We start from the raw sequence: 26017 nt of genomic DNA, 5'->3' as shown, positions 1-26017 counted from the left end.
AATTGGTGACATCTTTTTTTTTGTTTCCTTTTTGTGAGAATGAAACAACTTTAGTTTAAGTACCTGCAGACAAGATCATCAAATCTGATTACACACAGCAAACCACTGAATTGTGAATGTTAGCTCACATACTGAGCTTTTGCTGCTTCTGATGCAAGATAGCAGTGTTTCATTAGTGAGCCTTACCCAGATATTCTTGAGGATGTGGCAGCTGACACATCCCTTCTGTTGAAAAAGCTGTGATCACCACTGATTTAAAAATAAATAAAGCAAGCACAGAGTTAACTTACTATGTTTATTCCTGTTTCCCGAGTAACTTTCCAGTGTTGTTTTTTCTAATGTTTTCTAATCTGAATACCCATATGTTGTTTTGCTTATGTAGCTTTTAATGTGGTGAAGAATGTAGTGCAGTTTTGTTGTTGTGTTGGATTTTCTTAACTTTCTTCATCCCCTTGAAGGAAAACTTGGCACCTATTATAGTGTGACCTATTGTTCCTAGCTCTACCTTCCGGAGGATTTCTTCTAATCACCCTCCTCCTGCAAGCTTGCAAAACATCTTCTGTTTGTTCTAGCTCTTCTTGTTACATATCTGCCTTAGTTGAATTGAAGGAGCAATTTCAGTTGTGTTTAACTGTGCCGGAAGGTGCTTCTGTATAGTTTTATATTAAAGAAATACATTATCTATTAAAGGCCTGCAGAATCAAGGCTAAAGATATACATGTGTACTGTAAACTGTGATGTTCATTGGAAATAATAGTCACAAAACATGACGGGGGAAGACTATTAAGCAAACTTGGCAGTGTAAGAGATCATGTGTGAATGAAAATGGGATGAGCTAATTTGGCAGTAGCATTTGGATGATTAGGAGGGGTTCATCAAATTGGCCAGGAGAGAAGTGGTCATCATGTTCCCAGCCTGCATTAACAAAGATTTTGGTCTCTATTCTGGATGAAAAAAAGTTTAAAAACTGTTACTTGCTAGTAGGATGCGGTCCTGTAATTCATGGTTGGAGAGAACTTTGCTCAAGTGAATACACTCCTGTCGCCCCTGGATAGTGGAGACATCTCCTGAGATCCCTAATTTACAAAGCATTGCACAATGCACTTGCTGAGTATTTGTGTTTAAGAGCATACTACTGGTTTTGGAAATAATCTGACTTTTTTTTTTTTTAATGGACATGTTAGTTAGAATGAAGCCATGATATGTCCCAAAGTCAGTAAAAATTGAATAGGGAAAAAAAACTATTTAAAGCCCTTTTAAAAAACTCAGCACAAGGCATATTTTTACATCTGTTGCATATTAGTATATAAGTATTTTCAAGGTCAATATTTGCTTCAGAGAGAACTAGAAAAAAATTAATGTATTTCAGATGTATTATCTCCTTTAGGGGGGGATGTAAGTTGGCAATGCTGACTTGGCTTTGATTATTACACCTTGCTGAAAATGAGACTTTTGGATGTAGTTGCTCAAATTAGCTATCCCACCTGCTACTTAGGATCTGTTTGCAATGCACAATTCTAGTTAGTTAGCTACTCCTATACCTTTAGAAACCAGGACTTCATACATACTCATATGTACTCATCCTCTGCAGTGAATGTGCTTTGTAGAAGTACTTAGATTAATCAGAAAGGGATTGAAGATCTACTGAGGAAAAACTGCTATAGCCTTGACAAGGGACTGATGATTCACAAGAAATTTGTTTCCAGCTTAAATGAATAAGACTAACTATGAGAAGAGACATTCCGTCTCTATAACAATGGATTTACTTACAACAAAATCAAATTTTATCATCTTAATGTTCTTCCTATCATCTGGCAACATGATCCTACAGTGAGGGGGCTGAATGACTTCACTGTTTCTGAATGAGCAGTTTCACCAGTTTCATTTGGTGCTTCCTGGCATTGTAACCAATGCTGGTTGGAAATTGGAAAGTAAACTAAATTTGTTTTCAGGCTTTGTTAGTTAAGTAATGTGGGTATCTGTAGATATATAAATGACACCTTGAAAATATTTATACTTTTCAATGGCTTAGCAATTCCAGCAAAAGTCACTTAAATGTTGTGGGAGATTTCAGAGATCTTTATCTTAATTTGTAGGCCAGATTGGTTGTGGTAGTTTTGGAGGAGATGATTTCTTCTGGTTTCTCACAGATGGGTGTTTCAGGGCTCATTTTACTGTTTTTGTAAAACAGTTTAGTACTATTGACTTCAGAGGAACATGCTAGTTTGCAATGGGTAGTCAGTTTTATTGAGTTGGTACACCTAGTAATGCAACTGGAAGCCTCTTTCTTTAGATTGCTACCATAGTGTGTGATATGAGGTGGGCAGGATGGCAGTGGCAATGGGCTTCTACTCCCATAGTCTGCTCTCATGATCTTTAGAAAGATGATGGTACCAGACACAAGTCGTCAGCATCCTGGTACATCTTAAAATAAGGAACAACTGAAGCAGTGATAGGGTTGCACTACATTTACAAGCTGTCTTTGAGCTGCAACTGAGTTGCCGTGGAAACCAAAGTTGAGCAGGGGTGAGAGAGGGCTGGAAAATAGGCTGCTTTTTTTTTTTTTTTTAATGGGAGTATAACTACTTTAAAACCCCATCCCCCATCTTCAGAAGCTCCCTCTGAATTACCATGGAGACAAAAAGAGTAGCAGAGTTTGGAGTCTTGTAAAAGTGCAAACTATAAATATTTGGCTGATAGCATATGCTTTCTGGATTATCTTTCTGTTGGAGTGATCTCCATGCTACATTGAATCTTTGCAAGCTGTGAATTCAGACTGTTCCTCTCATCTGTGTGAGTAGAAAAAGAGGAGACAAAAAAAAAAGGGGGGAATTCAGTTTTATGTTTTGACAATTATATATATATATTTTTTCTCCTCCAGAATTTACCACCCCATTTCATGCAGTAATCTTTCAGTATTTGGACTGCTGAAAGCACTGGGGAGGCTGTTCAGTTTATCTGGAATTGTTGTGCTTTAGTGCTGAGTTTCTTCAAAAAGGCTGACCTAAATAATCTCTTCCTTTCTTGTCTCATGCCACTTCATTTTCATTCCCTACTTTCTCCTCTACACACACTTCTAGTTTTGAGTTTCCAGGGCCAACAGAGCTCTGCTCTGAAATGGAGCATTAACATGATCTTAAATTCTTAGGACTACTACTGATAACTTTAGATAATCGGCTCTGAAAAATCTCTATCTTACTACTTTTCCTTTTGAGGTGATTTTTTGGTGTGTGGTTTGGTGGTTTTTTTTTTTTTTTGCTTAACTTTGAAAATTAAGGATTAGGGTACTGTCAACTGTATACTAGCCTACCAGATTACACTAAACAGTACACAAAGCCAAGGATTAACTCCTCCTTAGGTTGGTATTATAACTGAAAAAATCTTTGCTAGTCTGCTCTACTTGAGGCATTTAACACAAGAATTTCTTCTCCCTGTGAGACTGAGAGCTCATCCAATATCAGCTTTTAATACAGGTAGAAATCCTGCTCTTAGTCACTTCTTGGCAAAGCTTTTCTTTCTCTAAGTAACTCCTGGATAGATGAAAATGCAGTTCTTCATTCTGTTTCTCATGTGATTTCCATTATGAAGGCAGACTTGAAGCTTATTTAACAACTATTCTCTGTAACAAATGAGTGTGAAGGATTGTTTTTATTGTTATGCTGTATCTAAATAAAATAGCACTTTTTGTATTGGGCTCTAGACCTCTGGGTATGTAATAAATAGTAAATCCAAGAAAAACTATTTGAACTTGAGTAGCTTGGCCATTGAAACTCCGTACTTTTTTGCCTAAGTTTCAGGGGTGTGTTTTGTGGTTTTGTTTGCTTTTTTTTTCCTGAAGTATCTTTTACTTGTCCAGTTTTACTGTCTGTAGGAACCACCCTAAGTGCACTTTAGGGTGAGACCTTGCTTTGTTGCAATAGAGGTCCTGCAGGCAGGATACCTTAAAACTTGACTGCTTTGTCTTACTTAATGTTTTTAAAATTCTACTGTTATTTATATGACTGCTTCTACCCTTCATTTATGATCTTTTAATAAAAACAAGTGAAAAGAGAAGCTACTAATTTCCCAATAAGATACTTACTGTATATGTTGTATATCTAACCAAACTACCATCTGGATGGTAGCCTTGTTAACTGCTTCAAAGGTATAGCTCTGCTCAGGAGAGCAAATAGAGTGGAGATTTACTCCACTGTTTATGCGTTAAAGCCTGGGCTGGAAGATGGGAAAATGCCTTTGGGTTTTGGGAGATACTTTTGGTTGTGCTGGGGGTGGGGGGAAGGCCAATTTTATGTGTCAGATACTCAGCTGTAAGGATGGAATTTTAGTTTGTAATAGCTGCTCTTCCAAAAGACAATCCAAAATAAATACAGGTTTTAGCTACTCTTACTGCCCAAGCTCTTCCCTTTCTCTGAAAGCCTAGTCTATTTCTCCATGAATAAAAAAAGTGTCAGAAGTTAGAAGAGGGCTTGTATAAAAAGAGGGAAGGGAAAGTAACCAGGTATCTATGTGCACAAATTACAGTTGATTACAAGCCTTTTCATGAGGTTATTAATACATCTCCTTATGGAAAAGGCACTGCTTACAACACAGAAGTAAAGCTGTGTTACTCTGCAGATGAGCTTTAATTCTCTGCATCCCACTGTCCTTTGAGCCTTCTAAGCCTGCTGCTTCTGCTCTATCTGTATCACTCACAAGAGTCAAGACCAAGATACTGCATTTATAGTACTGTCTAAATACTGAAAATAACTATCAGTGGGTTTTTTTTTCCTGATACTTGAAACACTATCTGCACAGACACATTAGAACAACTTCTTCATAGTGCCAGGAAACCAGCATCACATTTGCTTGCATTGAGGAAGATTTTTCCTTATAGTTGTAAGAAATAAGAACTTAACTTTTTTTTAGTAGTTTCTCCAAGGTGCTAGAAGAACTTTTCTCATTTGCCACTGATGTAGGGAACTGATGTACTTACATAGGGTAAGATCCCTAGGTTTTCTTCTTTGACTGAAAACATTTGCAAGGTCTGTCCGAATTAGGTGGTAAGAGTGCTGGAAATCTTGCCACAAATTTCAATGTGTTAAACTACTCTCTAGACTTCTATATATATCCACCAGGTCTCATAGCTGCAGCAGCTCCAGGGTGAAAACAACTAAAACTTGCTGTGTTTAGGTCGACTAGTTGACAGCAACACTTCTGTCATGTTTTGACAGCTACCACATAAATGAAGGGATGGCTAAGAATCTCTTTTAAGTTCCTTTTGTGTTTTTTAAACCCTTTTAGCTGGTCAGACAGAAAATGTGTGTTCTCTTTGGCATGTTGGGATGCATCAAGAAGAGTGCAGCCAGCAGGTCAAGGGAGGTTCTTCTCCCCCTCTACTCTGCCCTGGTGAGGCCTCATCTGGAGTCCTGTGTCCAGTTCTGGGCTCCTCAGCTTAAGAGGGACTAAAGAATTTCAAGTGCTGGAAAGAGTCCAGCAAAGGGCCACCAAGATGATCAGGGGACTGGAACATCTTTCATGAGGAAAGGCTGCAGGAACTGGGACTGTTTAGTCCAGAAGAGAGTGGACTGAGAGGAGAATTGTAGAATCATAGAATGGTAGGGGTTGGAAGGGACCTTTAGAGATCATCTAGTCCAACCCCCAAGGAGATCTTATTAACATTTATAAATATCTAAAGGATGGGTGTCTGGAGGTTGGGACATCCCTTTTTTCTGTAGTAGCTAGCAATGGAACAAGGGGTAATGGGATGAAGCTGGAACACAAAAAGTTCAACTTAAATACAAGAAAAAACTATTTCACTGTGAGGGTGAGGGAGCAGTGGCACAGGCTGCCCAGAGGGGTTGTGGAGTCTCCTTCCTTGGAGGTCTTCAAGACCTGCCTGGACATGTTCCTATGCAACCTGATCTAGGTGAACCTTCTTCTGCAGGGGGATTGAACTAGATGATCTCTAAAGGTCCCTTCCAATCCCTACCATTATGTGATTCTTGGGTTACCATCCTTCATGCAGTCACATCACACCTATTAAAATACAAACTTGCTCTCCACATCTGGGTTTAGATGGGCTTATTCCCACCCTACAGACTCCCTCTTCAGACTCCTCCCTTATTTGTTTTCTGTGGCTGAAGATATTCAGGATTGGGTTGGGGTTTTTTTTAATTTTTTTTGGATATCCTCTGCCAAAAGTAAATCCTGTTTTGTTGTTATTCTTTGAGAGTCAAGAAACTTTGTAACTCAAAATAACTGAAAGACTGAAGCTAAGCTCCTTTATCTTTTTTTTTTCTTTTTCCCCACCATGATGTGAAATAATTTCTTCTAGCCTTTGACCAAAATTTGAATTCTTAATGCCATGCTCATGTTACATTTATGTAATGAAGCTGGGTTTACTCCAGTTATTTCAGTCTATGGTTTGGTGCCTAAATCACGGGTTTCAGAGATTGATTAAAGACTCTGGCCAACACAGGAGGCTCCTGCAGAGGCTGGGAATATTCCCAATCTCTCTCCTGCATGTTTGCTGGAGGTCAGTGTTCACCTAGCAGAACTGAGGAATGGTGAAGACTGCTTAAAGACTGACTGCTAACAGCAGTGTGGTTGGGAAAATTGTTGGGTCTGAGCCCTGGCTGTCTGTTAACTGTCAGTTAACATAGTTTAGCCTGCCAGTGTGACTGTTAGCAGGGTTGGTAGCTTTTCAGTTGTAGCAGCTGCATCTTAGACTATTCGGAAGAATGAATGGGGGTTAGTCTTTTTTTTACTTAGGGTTTTTTTATTTTTTTGTAGGTGATTTGCAACTAATTCTGTCCAAATGTGGATAACTTCTCCTCTGCCTTCCCCATTTATGGACTATGTTACCTGTTGACTAAATGTCTGTTGACTACTCTTAGGAAAAGAATTTGGCAATGGAAGAGTCAGAAGAGATGAGAGTGTTTAAATGCTGTGACTATGACAAAACTCTAGGTACTATTTGAGTATCTCATGCTAGGTCATTACAAAGCTGACAAGCCTGCATCAGTATCTAAGCACATTGCTGATGATTTGTCCTGAGGTGGTCCTGTGTCTGAAGGATGCTAATGCCAAACAGATGTCTGGCTTTCTGTTCTCTTTCAGGGATTGTATTATTTCATTCTCTTTCAGGGACTTCATTATTTCTTTATTCTTGGGACATCAAACTTCCTAAATTAGAGTATCCTCTGAAATCCTTTGTTATGTTTTGCTTTAGACCACCTGCTATTTAGAACTTGGCAAAACAAATAGCACAAGACTGCTTTTTCTCTTGTACTTTGTTTTTATTCCGTTCTCATGTAATTTCCTCCAGGCACACTGTTTCCTTTGATTTGATTAATATGCTTTTCCTTAATGATTCCTCCAGCTAGGAGTGTCACTTTATAGCTATGTGAGTGATTATCAGACAGAAAGTGTGTATTCTGTGGATTTACTTCCAAATGAAGTCACTGAGATATAAGAGTAGGGGTAGATTTGTTCGTTCTATGTAAAAGTGTTTAATAAAAAGTTTACTAGTGCAGTAATATGGGGGTTTTTTTCACTTGCTTTTTATATGGTGAATTAAAATCCAAACTAAATTCTGAACAATTGGTGGAGACATTTCTAAAAAGACATTTTAAGGGATAAGTGCTTTAGTTTTTAAGTCATTCTGCTTGATGAGCATATATGAAAGTTTTAATTTAGTCAGCTGTCTCTGTACCACCTTAAGATACTTGGAGTTGTTTTGACTGTACTGCTTCTTGAAGAGCATCATGTATATTTGTGGTGTGTGTGTGAGGAGGGGAGCTTTGTGTATGCTGAACATTTTTTTGTGACATATCTTGCACTTACTGCATTGCATAATAGCATCTTCATGTATTCTGTAAATTCCTTGATGCAAGGGGAAGTATGGAGACTTTGTGTAATTGCAGGTTCTCAATGCAAAGTATGCAAAGTAATTTCATTTTAACTTCCACAATGAGAAGGGCCATGATCTTGCCCCAGAAGTCATAAAAGTCACAATAAGAAAATGAGTTTTACCTTATAAATATTTAGACCATGACAGTGAGCTATGTGACAGCTGTATTAAAGAGGAGATAAATTTCCAGGTGAATTACAGTGAATGCAATTCAGTGATGAATTGCATACATTTGAGATGTTTTCTGTGCAGACAGAGAGGCTGATGTGACAGTCATTTATAAATTACTTTACTCACATCATGGAGTCATAGAAATGCTTCCTACATAAGTGTTAGTAAATGCTGGCTGCTGTCAGAGCTTCAGAATAAAATGCTCCTCCCCATCATGAATATGTGAAGGAAGATGTTAATAAACAGCATTTATTATCTGTTGACATATATAGAATGAGGGGATGTGTGTATTGTTCTAGAAACAACATGGTTTGGGTGAAAGTCAAAAGTTCATTTTATTTCCCTAAAACTGAACAGAGCTTAATAGATTAAAAGGAAGATGACTTAATGACTTCAGGCTTTATTCTAGACTAAGCTTGGACAAAAGCAAAGAGATGGGCTCCGTGTGGATGTGCAGGAGAAATCCTAGCTTGGGAGGTGTTGGAGAAACAGTTACCTCATCCGATTTCAACAGGGGATGTGTGTGGGAGTGGTCATTTTGGGGTTTTTTAATTCTTTAGTTCAAGTCCAACACAAAAGTTTTATTTCTTGATGCCATGGAAAAAAACTTCAAGTGCTATTTGTAATGCAAATATTTTTTGCTATTTCAATATTTTAAGGGCACATCAATGGCATTGCTGGAATTGTCTTATTCACTTACTTATTTTTTATATTATAAACTTCTGTTGTAACTATTTTGAGGTAACACAAAGGTGACAAAACTAAAACATTAAAAACAGGATAGTTGCACACAAATTTGGATGTCAGTTATGTGCACATATGAAAATTCACTTTATATTGTGTGTTCACATGCAGGTGTGAAACTGTATTCTCATAGAAACAAGAAATATTGGACATGCACATTTGGAAGGGGGAAAGTAGATGGTGAGATCTAGAAAACCATAGCTCTGAAGAGTAGTACGGGGTGGGGGGGGCACATTGGTGGTGCATAGGAGCTGTGAGGAGCTGCAGGCCGACTGCTGTGAGGAGAGGCCAGGGCTACCCTGTGCCAGATACAGATGGTTCCAGTGGGCTCCAACCCACCCACCACAGGACATGGCTGAGCCCTGCAACCACCATAGCAGTGCCCAGGGAAAGCCTGTGTGAGGAAAATGCTGCCCAGCTCTGAGGCAAAACAGCCCTGTGAGCACCCAGGGGAGAGCAGGAGAATCCTCTCTAGCCCATGGAGTAACTGATGGAGCAGGTATTGCTCTGTAGCCCGTGGAGGACCATGCTAGAGCAGATGTCTGAGCTGCAGCCCATGGAGGATCCCACACCAGAACGAGTAGATATACTGTAGAGGAAGCTGAAATGCATGGACAATCCATCTTGGAGCAGGCTCTTGACTGTCCACGTTGGAAGATGGGAAAAGTGCGTGAAGGAAAGAATGGCAGAGAGGAGCTGTTACAGACTGACCACAACTCTCATTCCCCAAAAGCCCTGCACTTACTCTCTTTTTAATTGACAATAAACAATTAACTTTCCCTCCGTTGAGTCTAGTTGGCCTGTATTGGTGATTTGCAAAGTGATTTCCCTGCCTTTCTCTTGACCCCAGAGCTTTTTCATTTTATTTTCTCTCCTATGATGTTGAGGACCTACATCCTACGCTCTGTCATGCCCTGGCTTGGCATGTGTCAGCTGGCCAAGGTCAATTCACCATAAAAGGATACAGTGAATGAGTTACTAAACTTTTGTTACAGTTCTGGAGACTCAAACATCTATTCTAACTGTGGTTCCATGACTTTGAGGCAATGGTTATAGATACCAGTAGAACCACAATCTATATTTTTTTTAAAGATGCTGTAAGATAGACAGTTATGGAGAGGAAGGACTGTGGTGACCATATGGATGGAGAATTCCCTCTTTTGTGCCAAACTTGAATGATAAGGAATCATCTTTAACTGAGAAGAAAGCCATGGTGGTGTATGGGACCAGCGCTGTTTAGTCAGACAGTGGGATCAAGTGCACCCTCAGCAAGTTTGCAGGTGACACCAAGTAGTGCAGTTGACATGCCTGAGGGATGAGATGCCATCTATGGGGACTTGGACAAGCCTGAGAAGTGGGCCCATGTGAACCTCATGAAGTTCAACGGGTGAAGTGCAAGGTTGGAGGATAAGTGGATTGAGAGCAGCCCTGCCAAGAAGAGCATGAAACGCTGGATATAAGCTGGCAACATGTACTCAGCCCAGAAAGCCAGCCATATCCTGGGCGACATGAAAAGAAGTGTGGCCAGCAGTTTGAGTGAGATGATTCTCCTCCTCTGCTCTGGCAAGACCCTACAGGGATCAGTTCTTGTTCATACCCTCTGTAACAATTGTTCAATTGGCTAATGTGAACGGAGCATGTGGACTGCATTAGGAGTGTCCATGCTGTCTTCAAAACTGGTCTTAATCCCAAGAGAACTTTTGGGAAAGAAAAAAAAAAGTTAATGTAAATGTGTGTGAAGAACTCTATTTAGCTGTTCTTAAGCACTTGGTAGACTTGTAGCCTGCCAGGGAATAATCAGAATAACTGTGACTGACTTTTGAGCTTTGCAGGAATGCTTCTGAATCATGAGTGAACACAGTGGACTCCTTTCCTGGGAGGAGAGGAGGTCTTAAGGGAGAATGTATAGTGAACTGCAGTGGGATGGGGAGATAGCTGGGTGGGGGCTGATGTAGGCCTAGTGGTTATTTCACTTGTTCTCTCTGGAATATCAGTACTCCCAACACAAGAGATATTCAAGAATGTGTGGGGTTTTTTTTCTCTCCTTTATGCAAAACTACATAAATGTTGACTACTGTTTTCATTTCAACAACAATTTGAGGTAACTGTCAGTTACCGCACATTTGGTTTTGATTTGTTTTTTTTACCTTGTAGAAGCTGTACAAGATTTTCTTCTGCCTTATAATAGGTATCTCTTCAGTTAGAAACAGACTGAGACACTACCCCAGTATAAAACAACACCTACTGTTTACATAGAACTTATACATGTAAATATTACCAAGCTACTGCAGAAGAGAAATATTACTGGTTTTTTTTACAGGTACCACTGCATGGAGAGTAGAAGGTGAATTGTTGAAGGCCACCCACATGGCCAGCTCTGTTTAAGCTTTTAGTCCTGTGCTCTCTATACTAGACAATATCTAATCTATCCAGTATAAAGGAGGTCTTGAAAATACTGCTTGTAGTTGCTGAAGCTGATTTTTATTTTTTTATGTCCTCTTGCAGATCATAAAGTGTCTGGAATTTCCATTGAAACGGACAACAAAAACGTAAAAGCAGAAGAGTTTAAGGGTACTGTATGGGCATTGCTGGAAATATTTTTAATACATAGAATACAAGCAAACAATGAATACAGAAACTATGCAGCTGTTAAGACTGTCTTCCTCTTTCCTAAGGGGTCCTGCTTCTACCTTCTTCATTGATTCTTTTTGTAATCTTGGTCTCTTTTCTTTCATGGGCTTGGCCTAGGTGTTCCCCAGAGGTCCTTTTCTACCTCACTTCTTCTATGATTTATTTGTCAGTCCTGGTAGCTCACTCTGGAACTTCTGCTTGGTTTCCTTCCACTCAAAATAATGGGAACTAATAGAAAACAGAAGTGTTAATTGTCTTGCAGTACAGAGAGGTGGGAGACTAGAGAGAGAACAACTGTAGGTCAGTGAATTGTCAGTAACTGTAGTTCAATGCCTATTTTAATTGTCTGTAACTATAATGGCTATTTACATATTTATATATACATATGTCATATGTAAAGTGAAAAATTACTTCTAATAATGTGCCATAGAAGTTGAGGAGGCAGGGAAGAAAATGTTTGCTGGGTAGATAAGAAAGGGATCCTAGAGGTGCATATGTCTGGTTTGTGGGTTTGTTTGGTTTTTTTGCATTTGGTTGACAGAGCCTGTGCTGATGCAATGCCCTGTGGGCCTACCTTAATGGAAATCAAGTAGACCTGTTCTGAAGAATACCTCTTGCTGAACCCATTAGTATGGGGCAAAACATGAGAGAGGAACTATAAGGAGGGTTTTATTATGTTGGCTCTGCTCTGCATGTGGTCCCTTTTTTACATTCTGTTTCCTTTCTCTGAATAAGATTAGTGTGAGAGTATCAATGCTGCTTTTTTCTGAACCAAAATATTGTGGCATGCAAGAAAGGGGCAGGTCATTAAAGACTGAGGTGACTTGTTCAGCTGAGAACACTTTGTCTGAGCTGTCTCTATGTCACCTAATATAGCTCATGAGACCAGCCAGCTGTCACAAGGTCAGCAGCAAAAGCAAACTGAGGTTGAATGATGATTTTTCTTTGTTAGAAGGATACAAAAACAAAATTGAAAGGAAACTTCAGCAAATCTTAAGATTCAGGAAGCCTCCACCCATCCACTCAACCTGAAGTCAGGAACCTCTGGCTTCCTGAGTGCACAGTGTGTTTCTTGAAGTGGCTGGTATAACATGTTTCTGGCCAAGAATGCCCTCCTGCCTCAATTTTTCTTTCAAGTCTAGGCAATTTTTTTTTTTCCCCCTTGTGATATCACAAAGGCTACCAGTCTGGCCCCTTGGATGCTCTTTGCTTCCCTACAGAACAGACCTGGGAAATCAGACTTTAAAGGGTGAGTGAGTAGATCTGTTGGTAGCTCTTAATTGCCCTTTCAGCCTTGTTTGAGACTGGAAATGAGGGTGCTAGTTAATGCAGATTGACTGTGTTTAAGCAGTAGCTGTTTGTCTCTTGAAAGCTAGATAGACATTGCCAAATATATAAAGGTTTTTGATCCTTGATACTCTGGAAGATACTATTGGAAGATGAGCAGCCCTAAAATAGTCAAAATCAACATTGTATTTGTTTCTTTTACAGAAGTGTCTGAGATACACCAAATTTAAATTTCTTAATAGATCTGGAGCCAGTCAGAGGTGTGATTTGATTCTTTCCTCTGATGTTTGCCTCTGTTGTTATTAATGCCGTAAGAGCTATTTCACCGGGGGGGGGGGGGGGGGGGGCAATTCAACATGCTCTTCCATGAAGAATGATGCTACTGAAACGCTGAGTTTGTCCTAGTAACTCACCTATACAGTTTGTTATATCATCTTTCCCTCTTTCATTTCTCCATAATAACTATGTGCTTGACCATAGTCCACAATTACTATGATGCAAGCTATATATTAGTGATGGTGTATGCTGATCCTCTGCTGTGATAGAGGAGAAAAGAACAGTTGAGATCTCAGCATGATATGTTCTTCATCAGGTGCACTAGTTTTGGTCTATTTCCTACCCAGTTGTGACAACTTGAGCAATAATCAGTAACCTTGAAATCTCAGCCTCTCTGTGAAATTAGGTTGGTGATGCCCCCTATTTGTAAATCAGGGAAACCTGAGTGGACAAACAGGAAGGTGAACAATGTCTTTCTTTTCTTGAGAATTCAAGAAAAATAAGAGGTATCTGCCAAGAGATATTATGAGCAGCATCTGCTGCCAGCAGCTCTGGAGCCTGGGGTTCTTCCTTCCTGAACACTGACCATCTTACTGATGTATTTTTGATCTGTATTCTTATACATTTAAGCAATTAAGCTACTAATACTGAATTCAGAATGGTAATTCACAAAATATTGTTGATAACAAAGTCAGTGACCTTTTCTGATGGTGGCCTGCTCACTGTGATAAGTATTTAAACAAAAAATTGGGGTAGTAATTCAGAATCTGTGCCCCTACAACATGGCAATATCTAGTTCCCAACATCTGAAGTTTGATCAAAGGCAGTTGAAGTATGGGAAAATTACTAGTTTCTGTTTGTCTTAGAATCATGGAATTGTTTTGGTTGGAAAAGACTTTCAAGATGATCAGGCCATGGTTTAGGCCCAGCTGGCAACAAAGCACCGTGTGGCTGCTGATTCACTCCTCTTCACATTTGGTGAGATGGGGAGGAGAATCTGAAGAAAAAGGTAAAAACTCATGGACTGAGATAAGGAGATTTTACTAGGACAACACACAGAGAGAAGAAATAATAACAATAACACTAATACAAGAAAATATGAAGTGATGCACAATGCAACTGCTCATCATGTGCAAAATGATGCCCAGCCTGTTCTGAGCTGTAATGTGCACCTCTCTCCCTGACAGCTCCCCTAGTTTATATGCTGAGCATGAGGTCATAGGTATGGAATATCCCCGTGGCTGGTCCAAGTCAGCAGTCCTCATGTGTCCCCCCAGTTAATTTCTGAAAATTAACTATCTCAGTCCAAACTTGGGACACTACAGTTTCCCCACTGTATTTCTTTAAATCTGAAGAAGGCCTTGTGGCATCACTTTCAGTAGATCTGGCCCTTGCTGACTGTCCACGGTCTTTCAAAAGGGGAATATTAATATAATGGAGCTTGAATGTGTACCAAACGTAGAGCAGAAGTCTCTAATTTTCCCATTCGCATTCTTTGTCTTTTTTTCCCTCTAGAGGCTATTCTTAGTTGCAAGCACAAATTTTCAAAAGGGATGAGCTTAAGAATAGAGTGGAAGAAAATCCAGTCTCAAGGAGTCTCATTTGTCTACTACAGTGGTGAATTTACAGGTACAGTACTACAAACTTAGACTGACGGGTTAACATGTCATTCTCTAGCATAGATAGCAACTCTTTCTTGGAGAGCAACATTAGGAAAGTGACTGAAAGATAATGTTCTTAACCCTCCATGCTGCACAGCAGCTATCTTTTTGATGGCGCCATGGCCGTTTCCCCACACAATCCCTTGCCTGTCTGGGCTCATTCACACGGAGCTGCTGGTGGCTCTCAGTCCTGCCATGGCCCTGCATGGGTTGCAGGGGCACAGCCTGCGTTCTTGCCATGGCTTGCAGTGGGGTCTCTGGTCTGGTGCTTCTCCATCCTTCCTCCTTCTCTGACTGTGGGGTCCATGTGGCCGCCTCCATCTTGTATCACTCTTACACCTCCTGCCAGCACTTCAAATTCCCGTCCCTAAATAGTGATCGCAGAGGCGCCAGATTGGCCCAGCCCGGCCAGAGGTGGGTCTGAACCCAGGAGATGGAGGAGAGTCCAAAAACTCTTTATCAGGTCTTCACTGCAACCCCCTCCCCCTTTTACCAAGCAAAAGCTGCTCCTTGGTAAACCATGACAAATCATCAATGATTAATTATATTTTAATGAAGTTAAATAGAACAAAACTCAAGAAAAAATGGCACTGCATAATCCTTGGTATTTTTCGAAAGTGAAATTGTATTCAGATCTAAGCTCCTCCAAACTACTGCAAGCTCTGCACTCCTGTCCTACAGAGAGGTTTCTGAAGCCTCCTGTAGAGCATGCGACCAAGATATGAATAATGCAGCAGTTTTTATATACATAAAATATAAACTCAGCTGTATATTTTAAATTATTTGTACTCTTTTTAGAAGCAGAATGTCTTTATATGTTCTGAAAAAAGACTTGCCTCAGTTTTGTGTTGAAGATAATGTGGGTCTGGTACCTCATACACAATAAATAAAGGTCGAGAAGTAAAATAGAAGCACAGCAATTTTGTTAGTTTGTAGAGCATGCAAGACATGCTGGTCTTGCTGATGAACTTGGATTTTTCCTGCATACGTTTAACTCAGAGAAACACTGGAGCTCATGACTCCATGTATGCATGTAACTTCATAGCAAGCTGTAGAATGAAAAAAAAATCCACATTTTAAGAAGTCTGGCAATATTTTTGCTAAATCCGTCAAGTTTTTCTTGCCAAGTTAAAATGTCAAATACTTTGCTGTGGTGTCATTAACAATTCTTTCTGTAAGGTAATTAAGTCAGTGATTGCCATCCCTCTAGTGGGAAAGGTCTCTTTTTTTTGGCCACCTGACTACTGTCATACATGTTTTCTTAAAATCCGAAAGCATTCTATCTTACAACTAGAAAATATATAACAGATGTAGGGTTTTTGAATTGAGAGTTTTTTTCTGGACTAAATAGACAAGTTGTGGAAGGTTCTTACTGTCTTGGGAGGAGGATTACATATTGCTCCCTGGTAATAAGTAACTAACGCTGAATAAATGAGCAGTAGTTCATAAATTGGATGTGATTTCAGAACAAGCCAGTGAGACATAGACATTTGCTATAAGCAAAGAGCAAAAAACTCCTCTATCTGTTCTCTCTTAAAGGTGATCTGCGAGGCCGAGCAGAGATGCTAAATACTGGAATCCGTATTAGAAATGTGACCAGAAAGGATTCTGGAACCTACCGCTGTGAAATCAGTGCAAAGAGTGAAGAGGGACAACGCCTGGGAGAGGCTACTATTACACTCACAGTATTGGGTACAAACTTTTTATTACTTGGGCTTCTATAATGAAATGGAATGATAGCAAAGAGTGTTAAAGATAGGGCTGTCCATATGGTGTGTGGCTGCTGGGCTTTTTGGATCATCTTTGGGATGGGTTTGTGAACATGTGTTCATATATTTGTTCTGCAACATACCTTACAAAAGAACTTTACAAAATGCACACTTGCATTGGAAAAGACTTCAACTTGGATTTTGTTGATATAAATGTGGGGTTTAGTTCTCAAAACGTAGCAGGTATGCTGATTTATGTGGTGGTGAAAGTTCCATTTCTGTTAAAACTGAAGTCTCTCAGTGGCTGAGAATCTGGATAAACTGATCACAGTGTATGGCTCTAGAAAGTCAACATCTGTCAACACTTATCAAATATTCCTAAGTAGCTGTTCATTCCAGTATGCTACAGTCTCCTCCTGTTTTTGGAAGGAGAAACTGCTGCAGTGTCTGTGCAATGCCAGCCAGGCACTGTAGACTTCATTTACAGGGTTGATGGTGTTGGCTTGGGGGGGCAGGGGTTGTTCTTTCTGTTTTTTTGTTTTTCTTTTACAGTTGGGAAGGAAAAGTGAATACTGAGCACATTATTCTTTCATTATTCCTGGTGTTTTTCCCAGTGATAGGTGGTAAAGGTTGGCAGTTCTCCCTTTTTCTTTGTATAGCAAGAAAAGAAAATATTTCCTTTTTAGTTTGTATATTGTTTATACATAAAAATAATTGGTCTTTTAAAACTATAAATGAAGTCTCAAAGTTCTTCTTAGAAGTTGATAAATTAATGAACTTCTGATTAGCCTCAACAATGAGGTAACCTCACTTATTCCTTCTTTCTTCCACTCTCAACAGCTTTCCTCTTTTAAAGGCAGCTTCTTCATTTAAAGTAGAAATCTTAGAACCAAAAGGAGAGAGTGCATGTGTATGTGTCTATCTTGCTCACAAATTTTTTGAAAGTTAATCTAAATTAGTGTTTCACTTTTTCTTTATTTTTGCTTTTTATCTTAATCAGACAAGAAGAAAGTCTGTTGAGGTGTCACTTGTGCTTTTAATATTCTGTGTATGCCTCTTCACCCTTAGTTTTCTTCTATTAAGCTTCAAGATACTAAAAAAAAAACCCCTTCCTGTTCACGTAATCAAAATGGGAAAAGAGGCATTCATCTTCAAGGCAGAAGTAACAATCAGTTCTGTGGGAAAGTTTGTTTTTAATTTAAAATGAAATTTAGTAACCAGTCAGCCTGGGATTTACATGACGACTGTGATGGTGGCCAGTCTTGGTAATTTTGACAGTCATTTTTTAAAACCCAGTTGACTTAATTAAAAAATCTTTTCCCTCTTTCTCACTTCTGTTTTTAAATAGGGAGGCAGGGAAGGGAGGATTTTCTGGACTGAAGATTCTCTGAGTTATCCATGCTCCCTCTGTGAGCAGGAGGCCTCATACAAGAAACAAAGTGAAACAAACTCTCTGGGGTTGGATGAGTGTGTATAGATTGGAGACAGGATGACACAGCATGGATGAGCGGGAGGCTGAAAGCAAGCTTCTCTTCCATTTTACTGTGCTCTCCAGTAGCAGGGCTCTGCCTTGAGTGCCTTCCCAGCACCTCATTCTGTTAACATGTGGTAGTTTCTAAGCACATACACAAGTGCTCATCTCCTCACCAGTGACCGTCAAACTGTTGTGGTGTAGACAGTACTGAGGAGACTGTGTAACAGGTGCAATTTCATTGTCCAGTTGCTCCAACTACTCCGGTGTGCGAGGTCCCCAGCTCTGCCATGACGGGGACGGTTGTGGAACTGAGCTGTAAGGAGACTGAGGGGTCTCCTCCGTCGGAGTACCAGTGGTACAAAAATGGTATTGCCTTACTGGAAAAGACAGGAACAGGCAGTGCTAAAGCAGCAAACATAACTTACACCATGAATAAGAAGTCTGGCACTCTGGTAAGTGTAATAGCCAACTCCGTTATCACCAGCTGTCAAGAAGACCAAATTTACTGTTTATAATGATGCACAGGGTCTTAATCCAAAAATGTACAAGGTCTTTGTCAGAGACCAATGTCATGCTGAAATATATGCTAACAAGCATAAAAGGTAGCCTCTGCCTCAAACCAATGACAAGCCATAGAAGCTGAGAGATACAGACAAATTGTGTGACTTGCAAGGCTGCAGGGGTGATAAATGAGGAGAATCTTGAAAATGCATGACAAATTTCACCTTGTCAGTTAGCTAACTAGTGCCAGATGAGAATGATATCTCAGGATGTCAACAGAGTTGTATTTGATAATGCCTTAAAATCTGAAATAGCAACTTAATGCACCTCAATAGGAGTGCAGCACTAAGGGCAGTCCAGGGGCGTTTACAAGTTCTAGCCCAGTAATTGTGAAGTTAGTGGGAATGAATCAGGACTATACATAAGCTTAGTAGCTTTTTGGTTGAGTAGTAGATTTTTTTTCCCCTCAGAACTGGCCATCTTTCTCATCCCGATCCCAATAGCTGATCCTTCTAAAAAGTAATTGAATACATTCTACACACTATGCATTATCAGCTAAGATTTTTCTGCAGAGTTTTTCTAGGAAAACCCTAGAATAGCAGGAGTCGGAAAGGACCTCTAAATATCATCTAGTCCAACCCTAGATCTGCCTAGGTCTGCCTAGATCAAGTCACACATGAACACATCCAGGTGGGTTTTGGAAACCTCCAGAGAAGGGGACTCCACACCCTCCCTGGGCTGCCTGTGCCAGGACTCCCTCACAGTGAAATATTTTTTCCTTATTTTTAAATGGAATTTTCTGTATTTCAGCTTTTTCCCATTACCCCTTGTCCTATCACTAAACACTACAGAAAAAAGCGTTGCCCCATCCCCTTGACATGCACATTTCAAATACTTGGAAATATTAATGAGTTTCCTCTTCAGTCTTCTCCAAGCTGAACAGTCCCAGATCCTGCAGCCTTTCCTCATAAGAAAGATGCTCCAGTCCTCTGATCATCTTGGTAGCCCTGAGCTGGACTCTCTCCAGTTCTCTGTCCCTCTTGAGCTGAGGAACTCAGAACTGGACACAGGACTCCAGATGAGGCCTCACCAGGGCAGAATAGAGGGGGAGCAGAATCTCCCTTGACCTGCTGGCCACACTCTTCTTGATGCACCCCAGGATGCCATTGGCCTTCTTGGCCACGAGGGCACATTGCTGACTCATGTTCAGTTTATTATCAATCAGGACTCCCAGGTCTCTCTCTGCAGAGCTGCTCTCCAGGGGTTTGACCCCCAGCCTGTCCTGGTGCATGGGGTTGTTCCTCCCCAGGTGCAGGACTCTGCACTTGTTGAACCCCATGAGGTTCCTCTCTGCCCAACTCTCAAGCCGATCGAGATCCCGCTGAATGGCAGCACAGCCTTCTGGGGAATCAGCCAGTCCTCCCAGTTTGGTGTCGTCAGCCAACTTGCTGAGGGTACACCCTGTCCCTTCATCCAGGTCGCTGATGCAGATGTTGAACAAGACTGGCCCCAGAACCGATCACTGTGGAACTCCACTGGCCACAGGCCTCCAACTCCATTCTGTGCCATTGATCAACACCCTCTGGGTTCTGCCATTCAGCCAGTTCTCATGGAAAAGTGAAGTGTGACTAAATATTCAGAGGTGCTGTGAAAATTAGGTGAACTACTCAAAATTACTAATGACTTTAGCTTTGAAGTATGTGATATAGTAAAGTGAAAAAAGTGAACAAGTCTAATGATTTAAAAAAATAAATACATAGAAAGATTGGAATTGACGTGAGGTCAGTCTCTGTCCATCTCTTCCTTATTTTCTTTTTGATAGTAATAGGATTCAATAGTAGTTCAGCATTTCTTTATTAGAAGAAGAGAGTAAGTGCCATATTTTTTGTAGTATGTGTTTTTTAAAAATTTGTTGTTGTTTTTGTCAAATAATAAAATATTCCAATTTTAGAGATTCTGAAATTGGATCATGTATAAGAAAATCCATTTTAATGGAAACTACTGATCCACTGAATCTCCTTGTAGATACACTCAATCTAGTTAAAATGTCCATGTAAAAGACCTTCTTAGACCAGAAGCTGTAGTTAAGTGATCTGAATTACGAGGTCAAACTGGAGCAGAATTTCTCGTTCTGTTTCAGATGTTTGTTTAAAAAAAAATGAATCCCCCTTGTTGACATGTCAAAATTTCTATCCCGCAGGAAATTATGAATGTTTTTCTATTGTGATAATGGTTTTGGACTCTGTCTTAACAGCTATTTAACACAGTTACAAAGAACGACACTGGAGAGTATTTCTGTGAAGCCTACAATGGGATTGGATTATCTCAGAAATGCTCAGTGAAACGAATGCAAGTTGGTATGTGTCAAAGAAAATAATGGCAGAAAACAGTTTTGCAGTAGGAATTATTGTATTACATGATGCAACTGAGAAGTTAAGATCAGATTGAATTATCTTATTTTGAGGAAGGAATAATAATTAGTTCCTCATGTGTAGTTGCTGTGGCTCCTTTCTTACAGCACAAACATATCTCACTGCATTTCACAGAAAAGCAGCTAGTTTAGTACCTTTAAATTATTGCAGTTGCCAGCCTTTAGGTTGCTAAACACTGAACTTCATGGAACAGCAGTATCTGTGTGCAAGTTTTAATATTTAAGAATACTTTTGTGGATGGTGTGATGTACTTTTCTTTATGAAAAGTCTCCCTTTTAAGATATGTTCATGTGAGAACTTAATGTAAGAGTTCTGAAATTTAACTGACTCATTTATACCTGCTAGAGGAAGTCAGTGTTATCTTAAAAAAGAAATTAGAGTTGTGCTGCCTGTTTCTTTTCTGCTTGCACAGCATAAGTGTAGCATTGATTAACTAATAAAGAATTTAGCAAAGGCTGGAGATGCATTGTCTGTAATAACCAAAAATGTATGAATGTTTCTGCAGAATTAAAACTAGCTCTTGCAGATGTGATAGGAAAGCAGATGGTAACAGATCCTAGCAAATACTGCACAGAAATTCATGTGCAAGTATTCCATAAAGTAATTGTCTGGTGCTCTCTTAGAACCTAGCCATGATATAGGGATTTTCAGCTATTAATACATTCCTGTTTGATTATGAACACGTATTTGACAAGCTACCAAGACAGAATCCCTCTGCTGTGGAAATACTGAAGTCCTAAATTGGTCCTGTCAACCAATGCACAAAAGTTGATGAGTCTGGGGGTAAAATTCCCAAACATATATTAATGTATGCATGCAGCCAGGATCCAAATAAGTAATTGGACATATAACAAAAAACTATGAAAATGTTTTGGGTTTTATTTTTCTAAAATGGATGACTGTCTGAAGATCTTAGTGATTATATCCAGAAATGGGCAAGGGTCATCACCTTCAAAAGGAAAATGGTGAGATGTTTTGATAGGCCAGTGTAGAGTTTAGACATCTGCACTGAAATATTTGTTGGCCTTCATTGTGTTGAATACTTTTTTAAAAGATTACAATATATCTTCGCTTAGAGACATATGACTTGAGTAATACTTATTGGGGATAGGTATAATGAGGAGTACGTGTCCCTTGACCTCTCTTATTATTTCTTTACTTTTGAGCTAAACTAAGAAACTAAAGTGTATCAAGCACTCCTGTTAATGTGGCTATGATATCATAGTGCTTTTGGACTACTTATCCACATCCAACTGCTACAAATTAACTTGGCAGATTGGGGCCACAGACCACCTATAGATACAAAAGATGCCTGTAGTAATGATGGAAAAAAAAAAATCCAGCCAATGGAAATTCTTACAACATCAGACTTATGTTTTATAATTACAGATGACCTTAATGTAAATGGCATCATCGCTGCTGCAGTAATTGTGGCTCTGGTAATGGCACTGTGTGGCCTTGGAGTATTTTATGCCCAAAAAAAAGGCTACTTTACAAGTAAGTAGAATGAAACCACTTCTCCCCTGTGTCAAAAAAAGAAAATTAAAAAGCCCGTACTTCTGCTGACTATAGTGTGTTGTGCTTTTCCTGAAGGCTCAAACTCCATAGTACTAAAGCTAAACAGTATTGCAACAGCAGCTTTTTGGTGCAGCCATTTTTTTTCTACCAACTTCTACTGCAAAAGATACTTCAAGGATGTCACAGAGATGTTTGTGCAGTTGCATAAGGCTACCAAACAGCAATGTAGGGAAAGCAACGAGCCCAACCCTGGTTCCTGGAGCCTCTGTGCTCTAGTGTTGAGAGGCAATGTGTAAGAAAGGTGAAGTTAAAACAAGCCATGCAAGTTTACTTTTCATCTACAAAATCTGAACGGCCGAGTTCTGATGAACTAAATTAACTGTCTCCCTCTTCTGGGTCGTTGCGAAAGTACACATGCAGAAAGTGCTTTTAAGGCTTGCTGCAAAAAGCTGGGCACCAAGCAACCCTCTCCACAGCGTTTACATTAGTGCATGTACAGTTCAGCACAGCAAGATGAAATGCCAAATGTCAGGGTCTGAGAAAAGTCTGCTGCCTGAAAGTAACAGGCTATCAGAGGTTCTGTTTGGAAGTTCATTGAACTTTGCAAGGCAACTAATCTTTTTTCTGTTTAAACTCATTCGCCAAAGAGATATTTGGTTCACTGAAGACCTGAGTAAGTTGTGAAGAACTATTTAAAAGAACTTTAAATCACCTGAGAAAAATGTTCTTGTGCTAATTTTTTTTTCTTTTTTTTTTTTTCCAGAGGAAAGCTCTTCCCAGTAAGTATTTTGATACAAATAGTACACAAATCACTGTTCACTTAGTTTACATGTCTGAAGATTTAGTATCTGTGATGATTGTTTAAAGCCCGAGGCACTGTACAAGTATCTTGTGAGTGTTTTGAACACTGAAATAAACCTGATGCTACACATCAGCTGTTTCCCTCATTAGAACCAGTGTGCTGGTCAGAAAATTACGCATTATTTCTTGATGAAAGTGCAGAGATGTTGTAGTTTACACCCCTAACTCAGCTACAGGCCTGCATTTGTCTCCTCTTCAGAACAAAGGATGATCAGAACTGTCTTCATATCCATGCCTACAGATTATTTCAGGAAACGTTTTGCAAAAATAAGAGTGGTGGAAACTTTCTGAGGGTGTCTGATCTACTCCTTTTATATGGATTTATTTTAGGCTCTTAAATTTCTTAGCAGTAAGTCCAAATTCCTGAAGCTATTTTAGTCCTCCCACACGAGACTAAAATTGTGTGCTTCATTGGAGACTGGCCTCCAACTTTTATTTTACTCTTTAAGGAAAAGTTTATCTTTGCACTTCTAGGTAATGGCAGGTTAAAAAGAAAGTAACATACTAAATACAAATATTACTTTTAAATAGTATGTGTGTGATTTATCCTGGCCACAAACTGGACAAGATGCGGAACTTGAAAAGACAAGCTATGGAAGTTGACAGTGGTTCATCAGATAATGACTGCTATCTAATAGAATTCAATTGATTTGTTACTTAAATTTTTTTTTTCTAAGAGTGGGACAAAAACTCTTGAGGATTGCTGGAAATCTGGAAAAATGCATTAATAGATAAGGTTTTCAAAGGGTTGAAGCTAACACCAGAAAAGTCACTATTGAACCTACGTTCCTTTCCTGTTCTGTTAACAGAAAGAAGACCAACTATCAATCTACAAGTGAAAAGGCAAGTATCTTGCATTCAGTAGCATGTTTAAAAAGTTTTAGGTGTCGTCAAAATTCCTTAGATCAGTGATGTTTTTACACACAGACCCCTACACACCTGCCAAACCACGCATGCCACCAATACCTGCAGATAACTTCTCTGTTTGCACTTCTAGCTTCCTATTACCCAAGCTCAAGTACCATCCAACTAGTGCCTTGCTCCAGACTTTGCCATGTTTTTCTTTACCACACTATCCAGATTTCTACCTGGTTATCTTTTACCTACTTTTTTTACTACATTTTCCTTTTCTATTGGCTTCTTTCATTCTTTCTTTCCCATTTTCATTATTATTTTCCTGCTAAAGAAGTGAGACCTTTACACTACTTGTCAGTATTTGGACTATAGTGTCCATCTAAGGGTGCCATTCTTGTGAAGAATTCCACTCTGTCTTGCTTGTACACATCACTTAACCAACGAAACTCAACACAGTCCAAGGCAGCAGTGAGAGAAAAAAATAGGCTTTAATGCCTCTAATGTGGGTCAAAAAGCTTGCCTAAACATGAAAGCTAAACTAAGTACTTTTGCCCCCTTCCACTTTGAGTGCTCAAGGATATGTACATGTACATTGCTATAGCAGGAAAAAAATGGAGCTCCAGCTAAAGCTTCAGCTAGGAGCAACTTTATTTCACTATCTAGAGTTTTTAAGGCTACATTAGTTGCCTTAAAAGTTCACCAAAGGCCACTCATTTCTTTAAATCAAAACAGAACATATCAAATAGCAGAAGCTTATTCCTTCACCTGGAATGTATGCAAGAAACTTAGTGAGGCCAGCCACCTGGTTGCTCTGCCTGGGAAGGAGATTTTTGAAGACAAACTGTGTTGTTTATAATATTAATGCACTTACAAATCGGAGGCTTAAAGTGTTGGATACTGGTACTTTTTTTAACGGCCACTACTTCTGTTCTGTGTAGCAGTGCATTCTGTAGACTTCCCTTTCCAGAAGAGAGTTAAACGTTAACTAACAGTGTTTCAGGGATCCTTCTTCTCAGTCTTGATGCCTCAGTTTCTTCTGAAATGTACACCAAAGGTTAGTCTGGTTAGAGTTTTTTAACTATTACTAATGTAACCTTGTTGTCTTTATTTAGGATTTCAAGCATACTGAGTCCTTTGTTATTTAGAAGATTTCAGCCTCTGTGAGGGACATCAAATGACTACTTGTTATACAAAAGTATCAAAGGGATCTTTTGACCTCTACTCTGTAAATATTGTTTCCATGTACTAGATGCTGAAAACAGAAACCGCCAATGTTTAGAGTCAGCCTAATTGTGATTGATTTTTAAAAACACAAAGCCCCAAAAAACTTTTAAGTTAAAGATAGAACTAAATTGAATATAAAAGCCAATTTACGTGAAGATTCTCACCTTGTTAATGTATACATGCCACAATACAGGATTTACCCTTACAGCTTGGAACAATCTATTCAAATAACTTCACACCTTACCTTGCTGCTGCTAACATTTAATGTCTCCACCATTGTCAAGGGCTCAAACCCTCCAGCAATTCTGACTTAGTACCGTGATGCTGTATTAGATCTGCCAAAGCCATTTGTAAGTGCATAAGTCATGATGCAGACTTAAACTCAGTATCCTGACAGAATAAAGCTTCCTGTAATTGAAGCTCAAGCAGTGTTTACTCCTGTCTAATAGAAAATGCCTACAGCTTCTCTGTAACAAGGAAGTGTACCTCTCGCTGTAGACTATAGATTAATTTCATTCTGAAGAAGAATCATGCCAGAACTCAAGCTGTGGTATCCAGACCTTAACTGTTGAAGCATCATTAATAAATGGTTCCTCAAAATCTAAAGTGTTTGTGTCAATAATTCAGTTACTGAAATGTAAATGTCTCAATGTTGTTAACAGGTTGCAGTTGCTTCTTTGAGTGACATAGCATCATCTGTGTGTCCATTGATACAGTGTAAAATCACTGTATTTGTGACTGTAGTTTTGGCTGTACAGGACCATCACTTCTATAGGGCTTTG

The 26017-nt window shown here is 39.4% G+C and overlaps 1 protein-coding gene across 4 annotated transcripts in view; it reads left to right on the top strand.

Annotated features, from left to right (window-relative positions):
• The window catches only part of JAM2 (junctional adhesion molecule 2), a 36593-nt gene extending 10758 nt beyond the window's left edge, over positions 1–25835 (top strand). For 3 of the 4 annotated variants that reach the window (XM_061988657.1, XM_061988659.1, XM_061988658.1), the window contains 9 exons: positions 11312–11377; positions 14516–14629; positions 16201–16353; positions 18091–18296; positions 20600–20702; positions 22167–22274; positions 23059–23074; positions 23966–23999; positions 25124–25835. In XM_061988657.1, coding sequence (XP_061844641.1) covers positions 11312–11377; positions 14516–14629; positions 16201–16353; positions 18091–18296; positions 20600–20702; positions 22167–22274; positions 23059–23074; positions 23966–23999; positions 25124–25156 — 833 coding nt within the window. In that variant the 3' untranslated portion in view covers positions 25157–25835. The remainder of the gene's footprint in view (positions 1–11311; positions 11378–14515; positions 14630–16200; positions 16354–18090; positions 18297–20599; positions 20703–22166; positions 22275–23058; positions 23075–23965; positions 24000–25123) is intronic. The other variant, XM_061988660.1, reaches the window with a different exon arrangement.
• The last annotated feature ends 182 nt before the right edge of the window (positions 25836–26017 follow it).

The sequence above is a fragment of the Colius striatus genome, chromosome 1 (genome assembly GCF_028858725.1).
Source record: "Colius striatus isolate bColStr4 chromosome 1, bColStr4.1.hap1, whole genome shotgun sequence".
Taxonomy (NCBI): Eukaryota; Metazoa; Chordata; class Aves; order Coliiformes; family Coliidae; genus Colius; species Colius striatus.
The sequence above is the reverse complement of the archived record's forward strand: the minus strand, read 5'-3'. Positions and strand labels throughout refer to the sequence as shown.